The following is a 16,634-nucleotide window of genomic DNA, read 5'->3' as shown; positions in this document are numbered from 1 at the left end:
ATATGATTCTGATTATTTGCAAGTTTGTTTCTAAGCACACTAAAAGAAGTAGCACATTGCAGAAGTTTATATTGACTGATATTCTTGAATTACACATAACTGTAGGTTTAACTTGGACCCTGAGAAGAAGTGCACTGACAGCATGCTGTGGGAAGCACTGGAAATAGCACAGCTCAAGCATGTGGTGAAAGCGCTCCCTGGGGGCCTAGGTAACAAGACTTTCTTCTCGAGAAGATTCCTTCCAGTGTTCACAACAGTCCTGTTTCACATTTACTATGTATTCAAAAGGTAGCTGCTGAAGAAGAAGCTTTTTAGGTTTATGGAAGGTCACAAAAAGTGCTTGCCAGCAGGCAAAGGCCCTGTATCCATCTAACTCCCTTACCAGCTGCACCGGCGGGGCAGAATCATCTTTCTATTCAAATCAATGGTAAAATTATTTTATTGCAGTATGTCTTTGTTATGAAGCACTGAGGTTTACAGGCCTTGTGAATTCAAATAAGGTGTCAAGAAGTCAGGTGTTATCTAGAATATGTTCTTTTGTATTTTCCAATAGTTGTGTCCAGGGAGGAAGATTTCAGAAGCTTAAAGGTGTGAATCATTTGGCCATGAAAAAAAAAAAAAAACCAAACCAAAAAAAACATTAAAAAAAAACCCACCACAAAAAAAAAACCACCATAAAAATGGTAAGTTATACAGCCTTAGGGTGAAGAAATGATGGATGCCACTTTGACAGGGGGATGCAGTGTCCTAGACTGCATGACTGCATGTGTTCCAGAGGCACTTGCTCTTAAACATCCTTAGCTACTTTGTCTAATAGATGTAAAGAATATCATGAGACAGAAGTACTTGTTGTTTTGAACACTGGAAATAAACAGGCAAAATTGGGTCACCAGCAGCTGCAGACATAGGAAATGTTACTTTGAAAATCCTTATGCTGAAAGTGAGACATTATTTTCCAAGCGGCTGCTCCACTCTGATCTGACCCTCTTGTACACACACACGTGCACACCCCATAATAGTGGGTTTGCTCTATCATTTCCAGATGCTATAGTCACAGAAGGAGGTGAAAACTTTAGCCAGGGCCAGAGACAGCTGTTCTGCCTAGCAAGGGCTTTTGTGCGGAAGACGAGCATCTTCATCATGGATGAAGCCACGGCATCTATTGACATGGCAACAGTGAGTTTGGAGTGTTTCTGATTTCTTGTTTTTGTTGAGGGGGAGACAACTGCAGTTCTGTCTACTCTGTAATATGGTTACACCATATTTAGTGCAGACGTGTTTACAGTCCAGGGAGTTGTGAGTCATTGCTAACTAATCTAAAGAGCTTTTAAATCATTTTACTGGGGGTTTAATATTTATTCCAGCATTGCTTGCGTTAGGAAAATGAAGCAAGTTATTTTCATTGGCGGTTTGATTTTCTAAAGTAAACAATGCTTTGGAAGGTCGGCTGGGGTGGGCAGTGAAGGGTAAATTGGCAAACAGGCAAATTTCCCCCGCATGGTGGACAGGACAAGTCAGGAAGTTAGAAGGTTTGAAAGTAGAGTCAAGGAAATAATCAGAGACATAGAAAAGACGTACTGGATTATTGCATTAATTGCCTGAAATTGCTAGACAGAGGTTAAACCACACACTAATAATGCACTGTCTGGATTTTACCGAATAGAACAGTACATTCTTAAGATTTTTTTGTTTCCCTCTGTTTTGTTATGAGAAATGTTTCTGTTGTCTTCATGATTATTCCATGAGTAAAGAATATAATGGGAGGGTTTTATTATAACAAGTACAATTTTTAGTGTGCTGGGTGTCAATAAGGTTGGGAATTAGACTGTACACAGCCCAGTTAAAACACATTTTGAATTTTGATGCATTGAGGATATAGTTTCTCCCTTGAGGTACATATCTAAAGAATGGTATCTGTGCTAGAGACATTTCTAGGCAGAGTTTGGTACACAACGTTTCCTAAATAGCAAGGGATGAGTACTTGTTGAGTGAGAACTATGTATGTTAAGACCATCTTAAATATCGTCTCGGTTGTTAAATACGCCAGGTACAGTGCACTGCCTTGCTTATCCCTGCCCCCCCTTGGTGTTAGATGTCCCCCCAGTGCACGGGGACATTCCCAGGCCTCCAGCAGGGTGAGGAACACACCGCAGAGATGCCAGCATGCGGGCGGCCTGGCAGGACCCTGGGTTCACCTTCCATTCTCCCACTGTGAAACTGAGGTCAGGATCAGAGGGGCTTGGGGCAGTGCACCGAAGGCCAGGGGCAGAGGCTGGCAGGCGTGAGCAGGGCTGGCTGACGAGACCAGGCTCTGACTTAGTTCTGGCATGTAGTTAACTTTTCATTTCTGTAACAAAGGGTCAATAAAAGCATGTCAATAAAATCAGTGGTTACTTAAGCCTTCTTAGTGTCTGTGTGTCCATCATGTAACTTCTGTGGTTTGAAAAGCAACTAATGTTTTGCTTTACGCAGGAGAACATACTCCAGAAGGTAGTCATGACTGCGTTTGCTGACCGTACTGTGGTTACAATAGCGGTAAGTACAGTCTCTGCTGCCATTCTATTGCAAACAAGAATCAGAAATGCCACATTAGTCAATTCTTGACAATGTTAAATGTGTTAATTTGGCCATTAATCTTTTTTTAAAATCGATGTCTAAGTGTAAGCTTTCTTTTTCATTTTAAACTGCTTTCTTATTTAAATACATAACAACAGCTTCTTAAATGTGCTGCATGATGCTAAGTCTGATTGCCTGTAAAGGCATGTAATCTAAGTAATCTATTTTCTGTTACTCATTTTAGGTTAATTTAAAATATAATATGACTTTGACTAATGTGAAATTTAAGAATAAGTTTCATCAAGCTATAATAATCATTTAAATAAGGACAAGTAAAATTGTATAATAGTTCTGCCACTGGATAAAGCAATTACATTTCAGAATTTAAACAAATAAATGAAAATCATAGTAACTTTGAAAAATAAACATTCCATCCCTGTTGACAGTGATTGAATTTAAGTTTGCATATTCTTGAAGTGATTGTACAAAGATCTTGAGTATCTATAAAAAAAAGGTTTATGAAAGAGATTTGACCTGAATCAAAGCTCAACAGATATGTCAGAAGTAATACATATCTTTTAGTCCTCTATTTTCTAAAAATACACCTATTTCAGGAAGGTGAAATAAAGTCATTATGCTTCTTAACATTTAAAAATTAAATACAAGTCAAGAAATCTCTGCTCAGGAATCTTACACATTCTTTTTATTTTCACCTAGCAAATGTGTAATAGAAAACCTGATTTATCTTATGGTATCCATTCAGTGTGTCATTATAAAAAAACCAAAGGAATCATAAGCATGAAATTTCCAGATTTCTCTGCATGAAAATTCTGAGTTGCAGTGCATTTTGCATTTATGTATCTTTTTCAGTTTGTTTGTGGATAGGCTGAGGATGTTTATTAGTCTTTCACTCTCTTAGTGAGCTTTAAACAGCACAGTTCAGACAGCATTTTGGAATAAACTTACTCTGACTGATTTTATTTCCAAATGTAACTGTGGTTTCCAGCAGGTGGGTTTGCATTCAAAACACTCTGTAGTAGAAACGTCGGGGGGGGTTGGGGGGGGTTAGGTAGTGGTTTGGTTTTTTGTTTGGTGTTTTTGTTTTTCCAGAGAAAGCTGTATATTCCTAATTTATGCTTAGGAAGAATAGGAATAGGAAGAGTATAGTATTGGGTCTATATTATTATCTATGTTACTTTACCAGCATGGCAGCACTGACTGTGTTATACGGAAAGAGATCAGACCAGGGCACCAAGTACAACTGGAATGTGGTATTTCAGTCCCTTCTCCTGCCTGTGGGCTGGATGAATGTCACAGGGCTGCAGCAAAGATGAGATTTGTAGAGGCCATCAGTGATCATTTTATGGAACATCTGGCTGGGAAGCCACAGAAGGAAATACAAGACTTGTTTTGGTACTGAGGGTGCCCTGCCCAAGATCTGATTAGGAACCTTATGGGTGAAGAGCGACTGTTGTAACAGGGACCACAGTATTCTGAAATGAAATATCTCTGCAGGAGTAATACAGACCAAAAAGTCCAATGCAGTTACAGTCAACTTTAAACAGTGGAATTCCATAAAATTGAGGAGGCTTGCTAAAAACAAAACCCAAAAATAAATGGGGAAAAAAAAGCTAAAAGAGGAAGTGAAGAAAATGGAATCTGATAGGGATTGTGGAAATTACTGAAGGATTTTATTCAAAAATCCCAGGGCCAATGCATGCTATTTATTAGGAAAGGCTTGAGTAAGGATAGAAAGAAGCTTGTATGGCTAAACAAATAATACTATTTGAAACAGCAAGGCATTCTTGTAAATCTGAACTTCTAGCCAAATAAAGAAAACAGAAATGATCATAAGTTCTGGCAGAGTACATGTGAAAATGCAATAAAGCAGGCCAAAAAATGAGTAGCAGCTTTGGAAGCCATCAAAACTAATAATGAACCCCTGAATCCCTGAAACACACCAGGAGCAAGAAGTCTGTCAATCTATAGGGCCATTTGATGGTCGATACCTGAAAGGAATACTCAGGAAAGATAACGGCACTGCAGAAAAGCTAAATTAATTATTTCCAGTATTCACTGTGGAAAGAACTGGGGAAGTTTCTTCCCAATAAAATAATCAAATGTTAGGGCTTACTAGGAAAAGGGTGGAGAACCAAAAAGAAAACATCATACCATTGTATAAGTCCGTAATTCACACATACCTTGAATATTGTGTGTACATTACACGAGGATCATCCAAGGCGTGGAACTGCCCCTTAAGGGGAGCAGCTGAGTAGGCTAGGCCTCTTCTGCCTGCAGAGAGTAAGGACATGTGAGAGAGGTCTGCAAAATGATGAGGCAAGGGGGAAGAGGCATCAGATGAAGCTCTGAGCAGGATGAAAGGGGGTACTTGTTCATGCAGTGGGGAGCAGGCCTGGAAAAATCTTTCCCAAGGGATGTGGGTGCAAAACGTTTGTGAGAGCTCAAGAGAAGACACAGGCAAGGTCCTAGAGGAGGGACCTATTCAGTTTGGCAAAGACAAACCACAGCAAGCTCAGGAACGCCCCTGATCCAGACGCAGTCCAGGGCTGGGAGCGTACTCACTCGCGTGCCCTATCCCCAGTCTTCCTGGCTGCCTTCCTGCTGCCGGCCGGGGACAGCTCAGTCTGGACTCAGATGACTCTTCATACTCAAGTACCTGTGTGCAATTTAGGTACTTGAATATCCATGTGGCTCTGGGCCTGTATATTTATCTGCAGTATTTGCACAGTAAATTAGGATGAGAAGTAGGATAAGTAGCCTTAATCAAACTTGGAACTTGTCAGGAAAATTAATTTCTGGAAGTCTGTCTTATCCTGGGATATATTTGATAGATAGACTGAAGTGGCATTTTGTATTATTTGTTTTTCAGCACCGCGTGCACACGATCCTCAATGCAGATTTGGTTATTGTGATGAAGAGAGGGGTTATTTTGGAATATGACAAGCCTGAGGTTCTGCTAGAACAAGAAGACAGTGTCTTTGCTTCTTTTGTACAAGCAGATAAGTAATAAAAATAAATGAAGCATTTTAAAGTACAATTGTATTATTTTCTAAAAATGTAAAATACCTGTAAATAAATATTATTTCATAATAAATTGAGGTTTTCCTTTTTTTAATAAAATGGGCCATTTTTCTCCACCTGAAGCATTACCAAATTCTCCATGTACTTTCCTTTTTTGTATACTACTACTCTTGTTCTTATTTGCTACCAAAGAATTATGAAATATAGTTGAAAAAAACTACATGGGTGAAATATGACAGGATACACATCAAACATAGCCAGCATGGAGTTTTTATGTAACTCTTAAACCGCTCCTGTCATTTTATTAACATGTTATTTTTTATGCGTCATAGCCCTACTGTAGATAATGCTCATGACTGACTAAATGCAGAAGGAAAAATTATATACCAAAGGTATTTCTCAAAAGCTTGTATCTCTTTTAATGATATGACTCTGTAAAGCTTTAATATCTAAATATAAAATCTATAAAACCTTTTCTTTTATCTTGTGGTTTATTGATCATTCCTGTGTCTCTTGGTCTCTCCTTTAATAGGTTTTAGAAATTAATCACAAGCCGATTCCTTTAGTGTTTCTTAGGCTGCTTCACCTCTACCCCCACTGAATCGTATTACACTGATTCCAAACGGGACTGAGCCCGGCTCCCTCCCACACTGTGAGGAAGCGAAGAGGAAGCAGGTTGTGATAAAGTATCAGTGTTTAATGCACACTGTTTCCAGAGCAGGACAGACATACATATTCATCTGGAAATTATCGCTCCAGATCTGGTAAATAAACAGCATCAAACCTTTCACTGTAGCTCAGAGCCATGAGAGCTTGACTCATTGTCTCCTAGTTTCACATCTTTCGCCCACTGTCACACTTTTTCTAGATTCACTGTGATCTTTACCAATAAATTATATATACTTATTAAGAGAACTTGTAACCACTGAAATTATCCCAATTCGACTGAACAACTACTTAGCCCTGCCCTGTAGATTCATTGTGACAATCGTTCCAGGATCGGTTTGCTAAGGGGTTAGAACGTCAAAGACTGAATGGAAGGCCACAATGGATTTTTCACCATTATTCTTTCTATAGCAACTTTGGCTGTACATCCATTTTTGTCCTCCTCCCCTTTTTGAAGAAGTCCTAGTACTTGAGAAAACTTCTTTCTCCTTTTTAAATCTCTTTAGCTTGCTCAATTAATTTGCGATCTGTTTTTTAAAGGCTTTATTTTCTAGAAAAAGATATCCAGTGTTCTCATGGGATATGTGATATTTTTAATGCATTACTTCTAGCACTGCAGCAGGGAACAAGGAAAACTGAAGAACTGTTGTTGCTGTTTAAGTAGTGCTACCAGCTCCACAGAAGAGTATTTGCAGCATCTGCCTGCTGTTACTTGTGCGATATCTAAGGGCATTAAACTGGTGCCGGAGAACATAAAACCAACAGGAGAGTGGAGTGTGAGCAACAGCAAAAGTGGGGAGGTGGAATGCAGTGATGCAGATGACAGCATGAGCTCTGCCATTGCCTGCTACAGATGAAGAGAGAAAATGGACAGGTGGGAGATATCACCTCTTCCAGGGAATCATTTTGCTGGGCAGCTTCAAAGGAAAAATAGCTGCAGAACTATTCACCCTGGGATGCCAGGCATCTGTTAGGGCTGAGAGAGGAGGAAGGGGAGCCAGGTGCCTATCCTTCCAGGGTAGCAGAAGGGCACAGTGCGCACAGAGCGGGTTTCTCCTACAGCTCCTGCACCTGCTGTGACCTAGCTGCCCAGCACTGGTCGAGGGCAGGATCTCATCCCATAAAAGCTTAGGAAAACATCACTGCACAGGGCATCACAAACTCATGCTGCAGAGAGAAGCTTTGCAACCCTCTGTGGAAGATCCTAAATCCTAAGGGCAAGAGGAGAGGTACAGAGAAGTGAGGTTTCATATGCTTTTAGCAAATTGCCTGGGATTCAGACTGCAGTTTGGACAAGCTCCTCTTCCACGAGCTTCTGACAATCTTACCTGGAAAGGCATGCAAGGGACTGAAGGACACAGCATATCACTAAGAAGAGTATATTATATCTTAAGGAATCCATATCTATATATATTTTAAGAAATAAGACCTCAAAGTACAAGTGTCATGTGCTTCCATTGTAAATGGGGCTCATATTTCAAAAGCAGCATTGCAGGAGAGTAGGGTGAGTTGGTTCATATCCAGTGATTAATGGTACCACACTGCTGGATAAATATGTGTGAACAGGGAGGCGTCTCAGCTACCGCTTGGACAGAATACACTTCACCATTCCTCAGCACGTTTCATCTACTCTTGTTCATATGGAGTCAAGTCTGAGGGGGTTTCTGCCCCCTAACTCCAAAGGGTTAGAGTCTCAGCAGTGACCAGAAGCAGTATCCAAGAAAATTATTCTATGGTGGGAGGCTCACTGCCATTATCTGAGTGATTAAACCTGTTGCCTCAAGATAGGCATTCCAGAAGTTGCCAATTGAACCAGGCACACAACTGTATTTTGCATGGCAGTGAAGCACTGCTAAGCAAAGTGCTGTATTAAAATGGGTGCAAGACAGCCCCAGAGCAGCCACGTGAAGCTGCTGAGGGGAGCTGCCATGTCCAGACTTTCAGTTCTCCTCCGGGACAGGACTTGGCTCAGTCCCAAAGGTGTTGGTGGGATAGCCTGCCCATAGAGATGCAGCCAGGGTCTGGTTTATTTTGTTTGCTTTCTATAAATGCTCCTATTATACAAAAACCTTTACAGCATTTACCCCCTTGTCTTAGTGTGGCCATTTCATTCTGTTCTACTTCTAGGGGGATGCTGTTTCCTCGGAAGGCCAGGGGGCACAGCGTGCTGCTGCCTTACCCAGCTCTGCTCATGCCTTCCCCTGCGGCTCTGCATAACCAGCTCCCCCCTCTTCTCTTCTGCCTCCCCCCCTCGTACAGCAAGGGCATTCGTGAGGTTTAATTGATGTTAGGCTAGCACTGCATAGCCTTTGAAAGAAAGGTCTACTCTGCTTCCAAAGGCAGAGTAATACCATGGTGCCAACTACATTTTAATCTAACAGTTACACTACTATCTTCTTTGAGAGCCTTAAAATTAGGATAAGGGGGGGGGGGGGGGGGAAGGAGTTTTGAGATGTAAAACCTATTTTGTGGGTGGAAAGATTTACCCCTCATGATTCAATACAGCAGAGTGGGATTGTTCATTCCCATGAGCCCAACTTGTGCAGCAGCTCTTAACACAAATATGTTGGCTCACTCAGAAGATCTGTCACTTTTTTCTTTTAAGTATCTGTCAGTTGATCCACAAAGACAGGGCTTCTCTTTATTCTGCTCTAGAAATTCTTCAGCAGAAACCACTTGCTTTGCTGTCCCATCTCAGCCAACAAGTGCTCAGATGTGAAGGAAAAGAAGTGGCAAATGACAGTCCCAATAAAGAACAGAAGTGGAAACAAGGAAACACCTTTCTAGCTCTCCGGAGCCCAGGACTCCTAAAACCAACACGGTGAGTGTGTTCATTTAACACCCCTTGCCGTAGCAGGCTCCATGGGTCATTCCTGGCACCAGACTGTGAAGAAATTTACCTTTCCCTTCACTCCTTGCCAGCACGGTTTTTTTTCTTTTTTCATTCTACATTCATGTAGTTACCGCCCTCTGGAGGAAAAAGAACAGAATAAGGCAACGGTTAGAAAAGAGTAAGGAAAAATGGCACAAAAGGCATGACTGCCTCTTGAATACATATGTCCATCTCTGCAAAAGAGTGTGAGATACCAGTGTATGAGATACCCATGTCCATTATCTGCAAAAGAGTGTTACCAGTGAACTGCATGGTGGTGCAGAGCCTCTTCATGCTCACTTCAAAATGCTGCAAGTAACTGTGAGCACTCATCAACTACGAGCTCCCATGAGAACCATGCCTTCGACAAGTAAATCTTCAAATTGCTTCATCCATTTGTTTTTTTTTTTAAATGTTTAGAAGGCAAAGTACAAAAAATAAATATTTCTTAGAAGTTAAATTGTATATATAAACCATGTACTTAAAGCGTAGGTACAGGTGACATATTTGCAGCATGCACATAAAAAATGTCTAGCAAAGCGATACAGAGAAAGGGGAAGTATGTTGGTTAAACAGCGGCCTGGCAGGCAGGTGCCAGGGCACCCTGTGGTCATTTTAGTTTTATATATCAAAGCAGCAAGAAAGACAACCCAGAACAGGAGAAAGTGTGGAGTATTTGGGATGGAATTCCTCCAAAAGGAATGGATATGTCCAAGGACATGCAACTATTCATACATAGAAAGTAGAAATAGTCTAAAGTAACTGTAATCATTTAATTACAAGACCTATAATGACTGCTCAGAGAGCTCATACTTAAAACTACTATTCTGAAATCCTTAGGTGGGCCACAGTAAGTAGTTGTAGGTGGTGAAAGTTAATTTCAAGCCCAGCTGGCTGGCTCCCAACCATCAACCAGGCAACTGCCTTGCCCAGGCAATGCCTGCCAATGACTGCTGTACCGTGGCACTCGGAGCCAAAACTGGAGGGAAAGTCCATGGACACATACAACTTGAAACATATAATCATAAATCAAATGGCACTAAAGAAAAACCTCTTATCCAGATATCCTAGGATGCTTTAGCAACTCTACAACTTTGGTGTCTAAACTGAAATCGAAACACAGTATTTAAATCAAAGTGAACACATGAATGAGAACGTTGCTATTTAAACAACGGAGCAGTCACATCAGAGTGTTTTCAAACACTTTTTCTTGCCACGAAGGTACACCCTTACACGCATGCACATGTATGTATTGATCCGCACACAGACATCATACCGCCACACACAGGTTCTAGCTTCCTGCCTCCTTTTGTTGCCTCTTCTGGCGATTTTGATGTCTGCCTGGAAGTTCATGTCACTGTGGGTTAACCATTTGTAGCCAGATCATTCTTCTGCAACTTTTACTGCTGTTTGGACAGTAGATGTTCTCCTGTGCAGTCAGCTGCTGTTACAGATCATGTCATTTCATAAGCAAGTTCTTTCAGAAAAATCCTTCCTTAGTCAAGGCTAAATAGCAAATTTTATAAGCGCAAATGAGCCCCTTTAATTCCAGGTCTCTGTTTAACCATTATGGTCTTGGACCTGGCCTCTTCAAGCACATTTCCTACCACTGCCTGCCCGATTCATTAGATGAATGCTTTCCTCCTACTTACAGGAAGATGCGCAGGTGAATTTCGGGATTTTTTTTTTTTTTTTGCATTAAAGATTTCCTTTAAAAACATCCCCAGCACCATTTTGGTTTTTATTTCACGGAATAATTGCCCAGCCTGAAACCACACCACCCTGCGAAGTAGCGGCTGTTAATGGAAGCCAGGTACTGGCAGCAAATCCATCCTCGAACAAATATTTACATAAATCTGCCGTGAGGAAAGGGGGCCGCTCACACCACCGCGCCCCGAAACGCCACCTCCCCCTTCCTCAGGGGAAAAAAAATTTAAAACTGAGGTAAAAAGGTAAAGAAAAGCACCCAGCGCTCACCGGGGAGCACTCCGGGACTCGGCTCCCCCCTTCCCTTCCCACAGGGCGACGCTGAGGAGCGGCGCCCAACGGCTTTTAACCGCTTTCCGTGGCGGCCGTTGCCCACGGGCGGAAGCGCGCGCGGGAACGCCTCAGCCCCTCGTTCCCCCGCTCGGGGCTGGCTGAGGGGCCGGTACCGGCTCGGGGACCGCAACATCGAGGCCGGGAGCGGCCGAGCCCGGCCCCACACGCCGGTTGCCGGCGTGTGGGGCCGGGCTCGGCCGCTCCCGGTCTCGGCGGTGCCGCCTGGTGGCCGCCGCGGCCTTCCCGCCGCGCTGCCGGGCCCGGCTGCGGCGGGGGCTGCGGCGGCGTCGTGCAGCCGCTCGGCCCCCGCGGCGCGGCCGTCGCCGTTCCCCCCCGCCCCCCCGCTCCCGCCCCCGGCGGAGCGGCGGCTGCATGGGGCGGCGCTGAGCGGCGGAGCGGCGGCGGGGAGCCATGCTGTCGAGGAAGGGGATCATCCCCGAGGAGTACGTGCTGACCCGGCTGGCGGAGGATGTGCCGGATCATGCCCGGTACCGCGCGCGGGAGCGGCGGGCGCGTTTTGTGGGCAAGAACGGTGCCTGCAACGTGGCCCATAAAAACATCCGGGAGCAGGGGCGCTTCCTCCAGGACGTCTTCACCACGCTGGTGGACCTCAAGTGGCCCCACACGCTGCTCATCTTCACCATGTCCTTCCTCTGCAGCTGGCTGCTCTTCGGCATGGTCTGGTGGCTCATTGCCTTCGCCCACGGGGACCTGGACCACAGCACCCGGCTGCAGCGCGACCCCGGGGAGGGGACGGCGGGGGCCCCGGCTGGCTTTGTGCCCTGCGTGACCAGCATCCACTCCTTCACCTCCGCCTTCCTCTTCTCCATCGAGGTGCAGGTGACGATCGGCTTTGGGGGACGCATGGTGACGGAGGAGTGCCCTGCCGCCATCCTGGTGCTGATCGTGCAGAACATCGTGGGGCTGGTGATCAACGCCATCATGCTGGGCTGCATCTTCATGAAGACCTCGCAGGCCCACCGCCGGGCCGAGACCCTCATCTTCAGCAAGCATGCGGTCATCGCCCTGCGGGAGGGCAAGCTCTGCTTCATGCTGCGGGTGGGTGACCTCCGGAAGAGCATGATCATCAGCGCCACCATCCGCATGCAGGTGGTGAAGAAAACCGCCAGCCTGGAGGGGGAGGTGGTGCCCCTCAACCAGATCGACATCCAGATGGAGAACCCCGTGGGGGGCAACAGCATCTTCCTCGTCTCCCCACTTATCATCTACCACGTGATAGACAAGAACAGCCCCCTCTACGACATCTCCCCCGTGAACCTTCACCACCACGAGGACCTGGAGATCATCGTCATCTTGGAAGGGGTGGTGGAGACCACTGGCATCACCACTCAAGCCAGAACCTCCTACCTGGCGGATGAAATCCTCTGGGGCCAAAGGTTTGTGCCCATTGTGGCAGAGGAAGATGGGCAATATTCTGTGGACTACTCTAAGTTTGGCAACACGGTGAAAGTGCCCACCCCTTCATGCACTGCTAGGCAGCTGGAGGAGGACAGGAGCATTATGGACACCATGCCGTTGTCCCCGAAAGGCACAATAAAGAAGAGGTCTGTCAGGCTAAAGCCCAAGTTTACCATAAGCGATGAGCCTTCCTGATGCCTTTTGATTGGGAAACTCTGTTAGGGCTTTGTGTCTGAAAGATCTCATAAACTCAAAACACTGAGGTGGCCTCTAACTTTTTTTTAAATTCAGGTTGGTAGCACAAGGTATGTTCTGGTGTTATTTATTGTGGGATAAATCTAAAGCTAATTCTATTTTTTTAAAGGTGTGAGAGATTTCAAGCAGCACTGGGAGTAGGAAAATCGTGGTCTGCCACTTTAAATTTCAATTCAGACTGTCCTATTTAATTGCACGATCATTTTGCATTGATTCATCTGCAGGTAATGACATTTTCTCAAAACATAAGTGTATATTTATCCTGAGAGATTGCAGTACTTAGGGTCTTGCAGTGTCCTCAAGTCAGTAGTTTTTAAATATTTTTTTCTAACTTGAACAATCAATATAGCAAAATATAATATTAATAATTAATAAAGTAGGCTGGATTTAAATTATAACAAAAGGGTCAGGCAATGTTATGTATGACATAAGACCAGATCTGGAAGTGTCTATGTATTATACTCTATGTCTCAAAGAAATATAACTGCCAGATTTGCTTCATCCATATTGTGTTGTATGGAGCCACTCCTATCACATGCAATATGAAATGTATTTGAATATTTACTTTTGTTTATTTTAAAACCCTTTACACTTCCAAAATAAAACATTCAGGAACACCTTTTTGAACTCTACATTTCTGATAGTAAGCAATGCCTTTAGATAGTAGATAGCAGATAGTATACAACTGAAGTTAATTATAAATAGGAAGAATTCTGTATTCTAATTTCTAAATGAAGAGAAGCAACATCAGACACACACACAGAGCCACATGGCAATAGGATACCCAGTAAAAAAATTAATCTGTCCCTTAGGTCAGAGTGAATTCTGTTAGATAATCAGGGAATATAAATAGAATTAGATATTTTAAATGAAAGGGCAGTGCTGAATGCTGAAATTATATCTGCATGCGGTAGGAAAAACCTTTCTCTCCTTTCCCTCATGTAGAAGAAGCTGAGGTTTTTGTGCTTAGGGAAAGGAGGAGTGCGTAAGACTGTGTGGTCACTCCTGGGATGCTGTGTCACAAAACATACTCCTGCTGAGGAAACGGTTCCCTTTACATCCTGACCTCCCTACACAGCCGGTGAGTGCCTGCCTTGCCTTTCAGCTGAATTCAAGATCTGGCATATGCTGGCAAACACGAAGGAGCCATGTTCATCCCCGCAGTTCCATAGTGGCAGTAGGAGCAATTCCCCTTAGCACACTCCTGCAACTCCTCTATCTGGGGATGTAAGTAACAGCAGCAATTTTATTTCTATGCAGGATTATTAGAAGATAGTAGCAGTATTAACTACAGCGTGCTGTTAACAGGGCAAACTGCCACTCAAGTAGAAAAAGATAATGTTGTCCAAATAAAACCTAAATAAGCATTACAGAACTGATCCAACACCTGCTTACACAAGCTGTGCAGAGGCACCAAGGTACTTTCAACTTAATTATTCAAGGAGCTTCTAGTATCAAGTTCTTGTGTGTTACATAGTTCACAACAGACACCTAAAATGGTTTGTGTTGGCAATAATATGGTAAATTTTTTATGCCTTGTCAGTGTAATAATACGACAAACTCATTCAAAAGTGTGACAAAACTTCCATGTTGATGATGGAATATTTTCAGGCATCTATATTAAAATGAAATCATGTTTGGATAAAATCAAAGGTTGTTTTAAAATGCTAAATAGTAGTTATATTTTCAATATTTATGTATTTCAGTTTTATGAAGACCTGTATCAGCATTATCAGACTGTCAGTTAAGAGAATAAATGCCTGTTCAGTTTCCAAATGCCCAATACACCAATACTATTCTGTGAACAGCTCTAAAAATGTGGTCTGTGTTTCACAATGAAAAGACAGTCAAACTAGCATTAACAAGTAGTCAGCAAAGAAAATTTGGAAAGGCATATTTTACATTTGTAATCATAAAAAATCCTATTTTTTAAAATAGGGAATGATTAAATGCCTTTGATGATTAAATTTCTTCTGTAAGACTGAGTCTAATTGTCACATTATTTTCCAGCTTTCCCTTTTACTGCCTCTGTTCCATCTCCCATCACCCATCAGAGGGGCGCTTACAGTAGAGCTATTTGCATTTCCTAGACACCTTTGTTCCTTTAAAAGTTCACTGTTCGTTATCACTTGTCACAATACCACTGCTCTAGCCTTTCAAGAGTCATAGACAAAATATTAGAGTTAGCTTTCCAGTGACTTGAAATCGTTGCCTTCTCCACAGTGTCCTCAGTGCCTTATTGAAATGTGTAAGATACACCTTAAGGTTCTTGCATAAAACCTCTTCAGCTCTGGTAGCATTTTAAAGCTCTTTTCAAGATTTGACCTAAATGTGAAGCAGTTTTAGCAGCAGTACCATGCCACTATTTTCAGGAACTGCTGCAAGCCTCCTTTTCCCTTAGGGAAATCTGTGCTACAGAGAGGTAGAAAATTCTCTTTGTTCACTGTGAAGTGGGAGGGGAGAAATGGGAGGAAGCAGCTTGCATTTGCTCGGCTGCTTTCAGGACCACCTTTTATGTCGTTTCTTTTACAAGAATCTGCCTAATTTTCCAAAGTCTTGCAATAAATAGGCATCATAATATTATGAGGAAGGCAGGATTTGTGCTATTAAAATCACCATAGTGACTTATTTCAGTCCAAGTGTTGGTGATTTTGTATTTCAGGATTTTTGTCGTTTTAAATCCTTCTGTTCTTTCAACGTTTAAAATATTCAGAAGCATTTCAAGGGCAGAGCAAGGAAGAATAAGCGTATTTATTTTGTACTAGGGATATTACTTCTTTGTGAGGATCCTTTCATTTTGTCATTTACAAAGTATTTGAGAACACAAATATCTGAAATTGTTCTTAAAGTTGTACTTCTGCTGGCTGCCCCCATTCTCTGTAGGAAGGTTCTGAAGAAGGCGTCAGTGCTATCATTTGACGTAGAAAAGTCCTTATTCTTAGCAATGAGCAAACGCTGCATTTTCCATAGTTGAAGTCCAAAGTGAGTGGGCTTTTGAACTTTCTCTCCCAGCCTACGTCTGCTTTTTGTAGGTGGTATGGCTGTTGGGATCCTGCCGAGCAGCTGGGGGAGCGCGCTGGCTCCCATCACCACTACCTCTCCACGTGCCCTCTGCACAAAAACCAGCGTCAGGGAAGCTGGAGGCTACGTGCTCAGGGCTTGCCCTGAGAGGGGAGGACGTGGACACAAGAAGTGGGAAGCTGTAGGTTTTGTAGTGACCCATTGCTGAGTTTAGGGTGCGGTGGAACCAACTGTGTCCATGGGAATTGCCTTTCATGTGCTTCAGAGCCCAGAGACCATTGCCAGTTTATACCCATAGTTCACACTGTTTAGCACATTCGAATTGGAGTTTGTTAAGCTGTTAGGATGGACAGAAGGATCACAGGGCTTATTAATCAGAATCAGAGACTGGAGAACACTTACGCTATATGCCATAGTTTTAAAATACTTGTAGTGACTGCTGGTGAGAACATAGCCACTGGGTGTATCGGTTTCATGTTGCGATTCCTAATGAAATCGAGTGACATACATATACAAAATCAGAGTATAACAAGGTCTGACTTTGTCTCTTTATCCCCCAAGGCACATGATAAGTATAGTATTATAGCATTGTAGTTCAGTAGAACAATGTCCCTATAAAATAGATACAAACCAGAAGTGAACTCCAGAGGCAGCATAATAAGGCAAAAGAGGGTTGGGGACACAAAATAAATACATTTAAAATCCACAAGTGACACAGTGGGAAGACAACATCAAGAAGTAATAAACTATTTTCTTTTGAATC

At 43.0% G+C, this 16,634-nt stretch overlaps 2 protein-coding genes across 4 annotated transcripts in view; both read left to right on the top strand.

Moving 5' to 3' along the window:
- Nucleotides 1-6,080, top strand: part of ABCC8 (ATP binding cassette subfamily C member 8) — a 78,835-nt gene extending 72,755 nt beyond the window's left edge. For all 3 annotated transcript variants that reach the window (XM_074884748.1, XM_074884749.1, XM_074884750.1), the window contains exons 36-39: nucleotides 106-209; nucleotides 1,043-1,176; nucleotides 2,473-2,535; nucleotides 5,447-6,080. In XM_074884748.1, coding sequence (XP_074740849.1) covers nucleotides 106-209; nucleotides 1,043-1,176; nucleotides 2,473-2,535; nucleotides 5,447-5,584 — 439 coding nt within the window. In that variant the 3' untranslated portion in view covers nucleotides 5,585-6,080. The remainder of the gene's footprint in view (nucleotides 1-105; nucleotides 210-1,042; nucleotides 1,177-2,472; nucleotides 2,536-5,446) is intronic.
- A 5,507-nt stretch (nucleotides 6,081-11,587) lies between these two features.
- KCNJ11 (potassium inwardly rectifying channel subfamily J member 11) lies at nucleotides 11,588-14,835 on the top strand. The gene has a single exon (XM_074884525.1). The coding sequence runs from the start codon at nucleotides 11,588-11,590 to the stop codon at nucleotides 12,788-12,790; it is 1,203 nt and encodes a 400-aa protein (XP_074740626.1). The 3' UTR covers nucleotides 12,791-14,835.
- Nucleotides 14,836-16,634: the final 1,799 nt, after the last annotated feature.

This window comes from Strix uralensis, chromosome 15 (assembly GCF_047716275.1).
Source record: "Strix uralensis isolate ZFMK-TIS-50842 chromosome 15, bStrUra1, whole genome shotgun sequence".
In the NCBI taxonomy this organism is placed as follows: Eukaryota; Metazoa; Chordata; class Aves; order Strigiformes; family Strigidae; genus Strix; species Strix uralensis.
The sequence above is the reverse complement of the archived record's forward strand: the minus strand, read 5'-3'. Positions and strand labels throughout refer to the sequence as shown.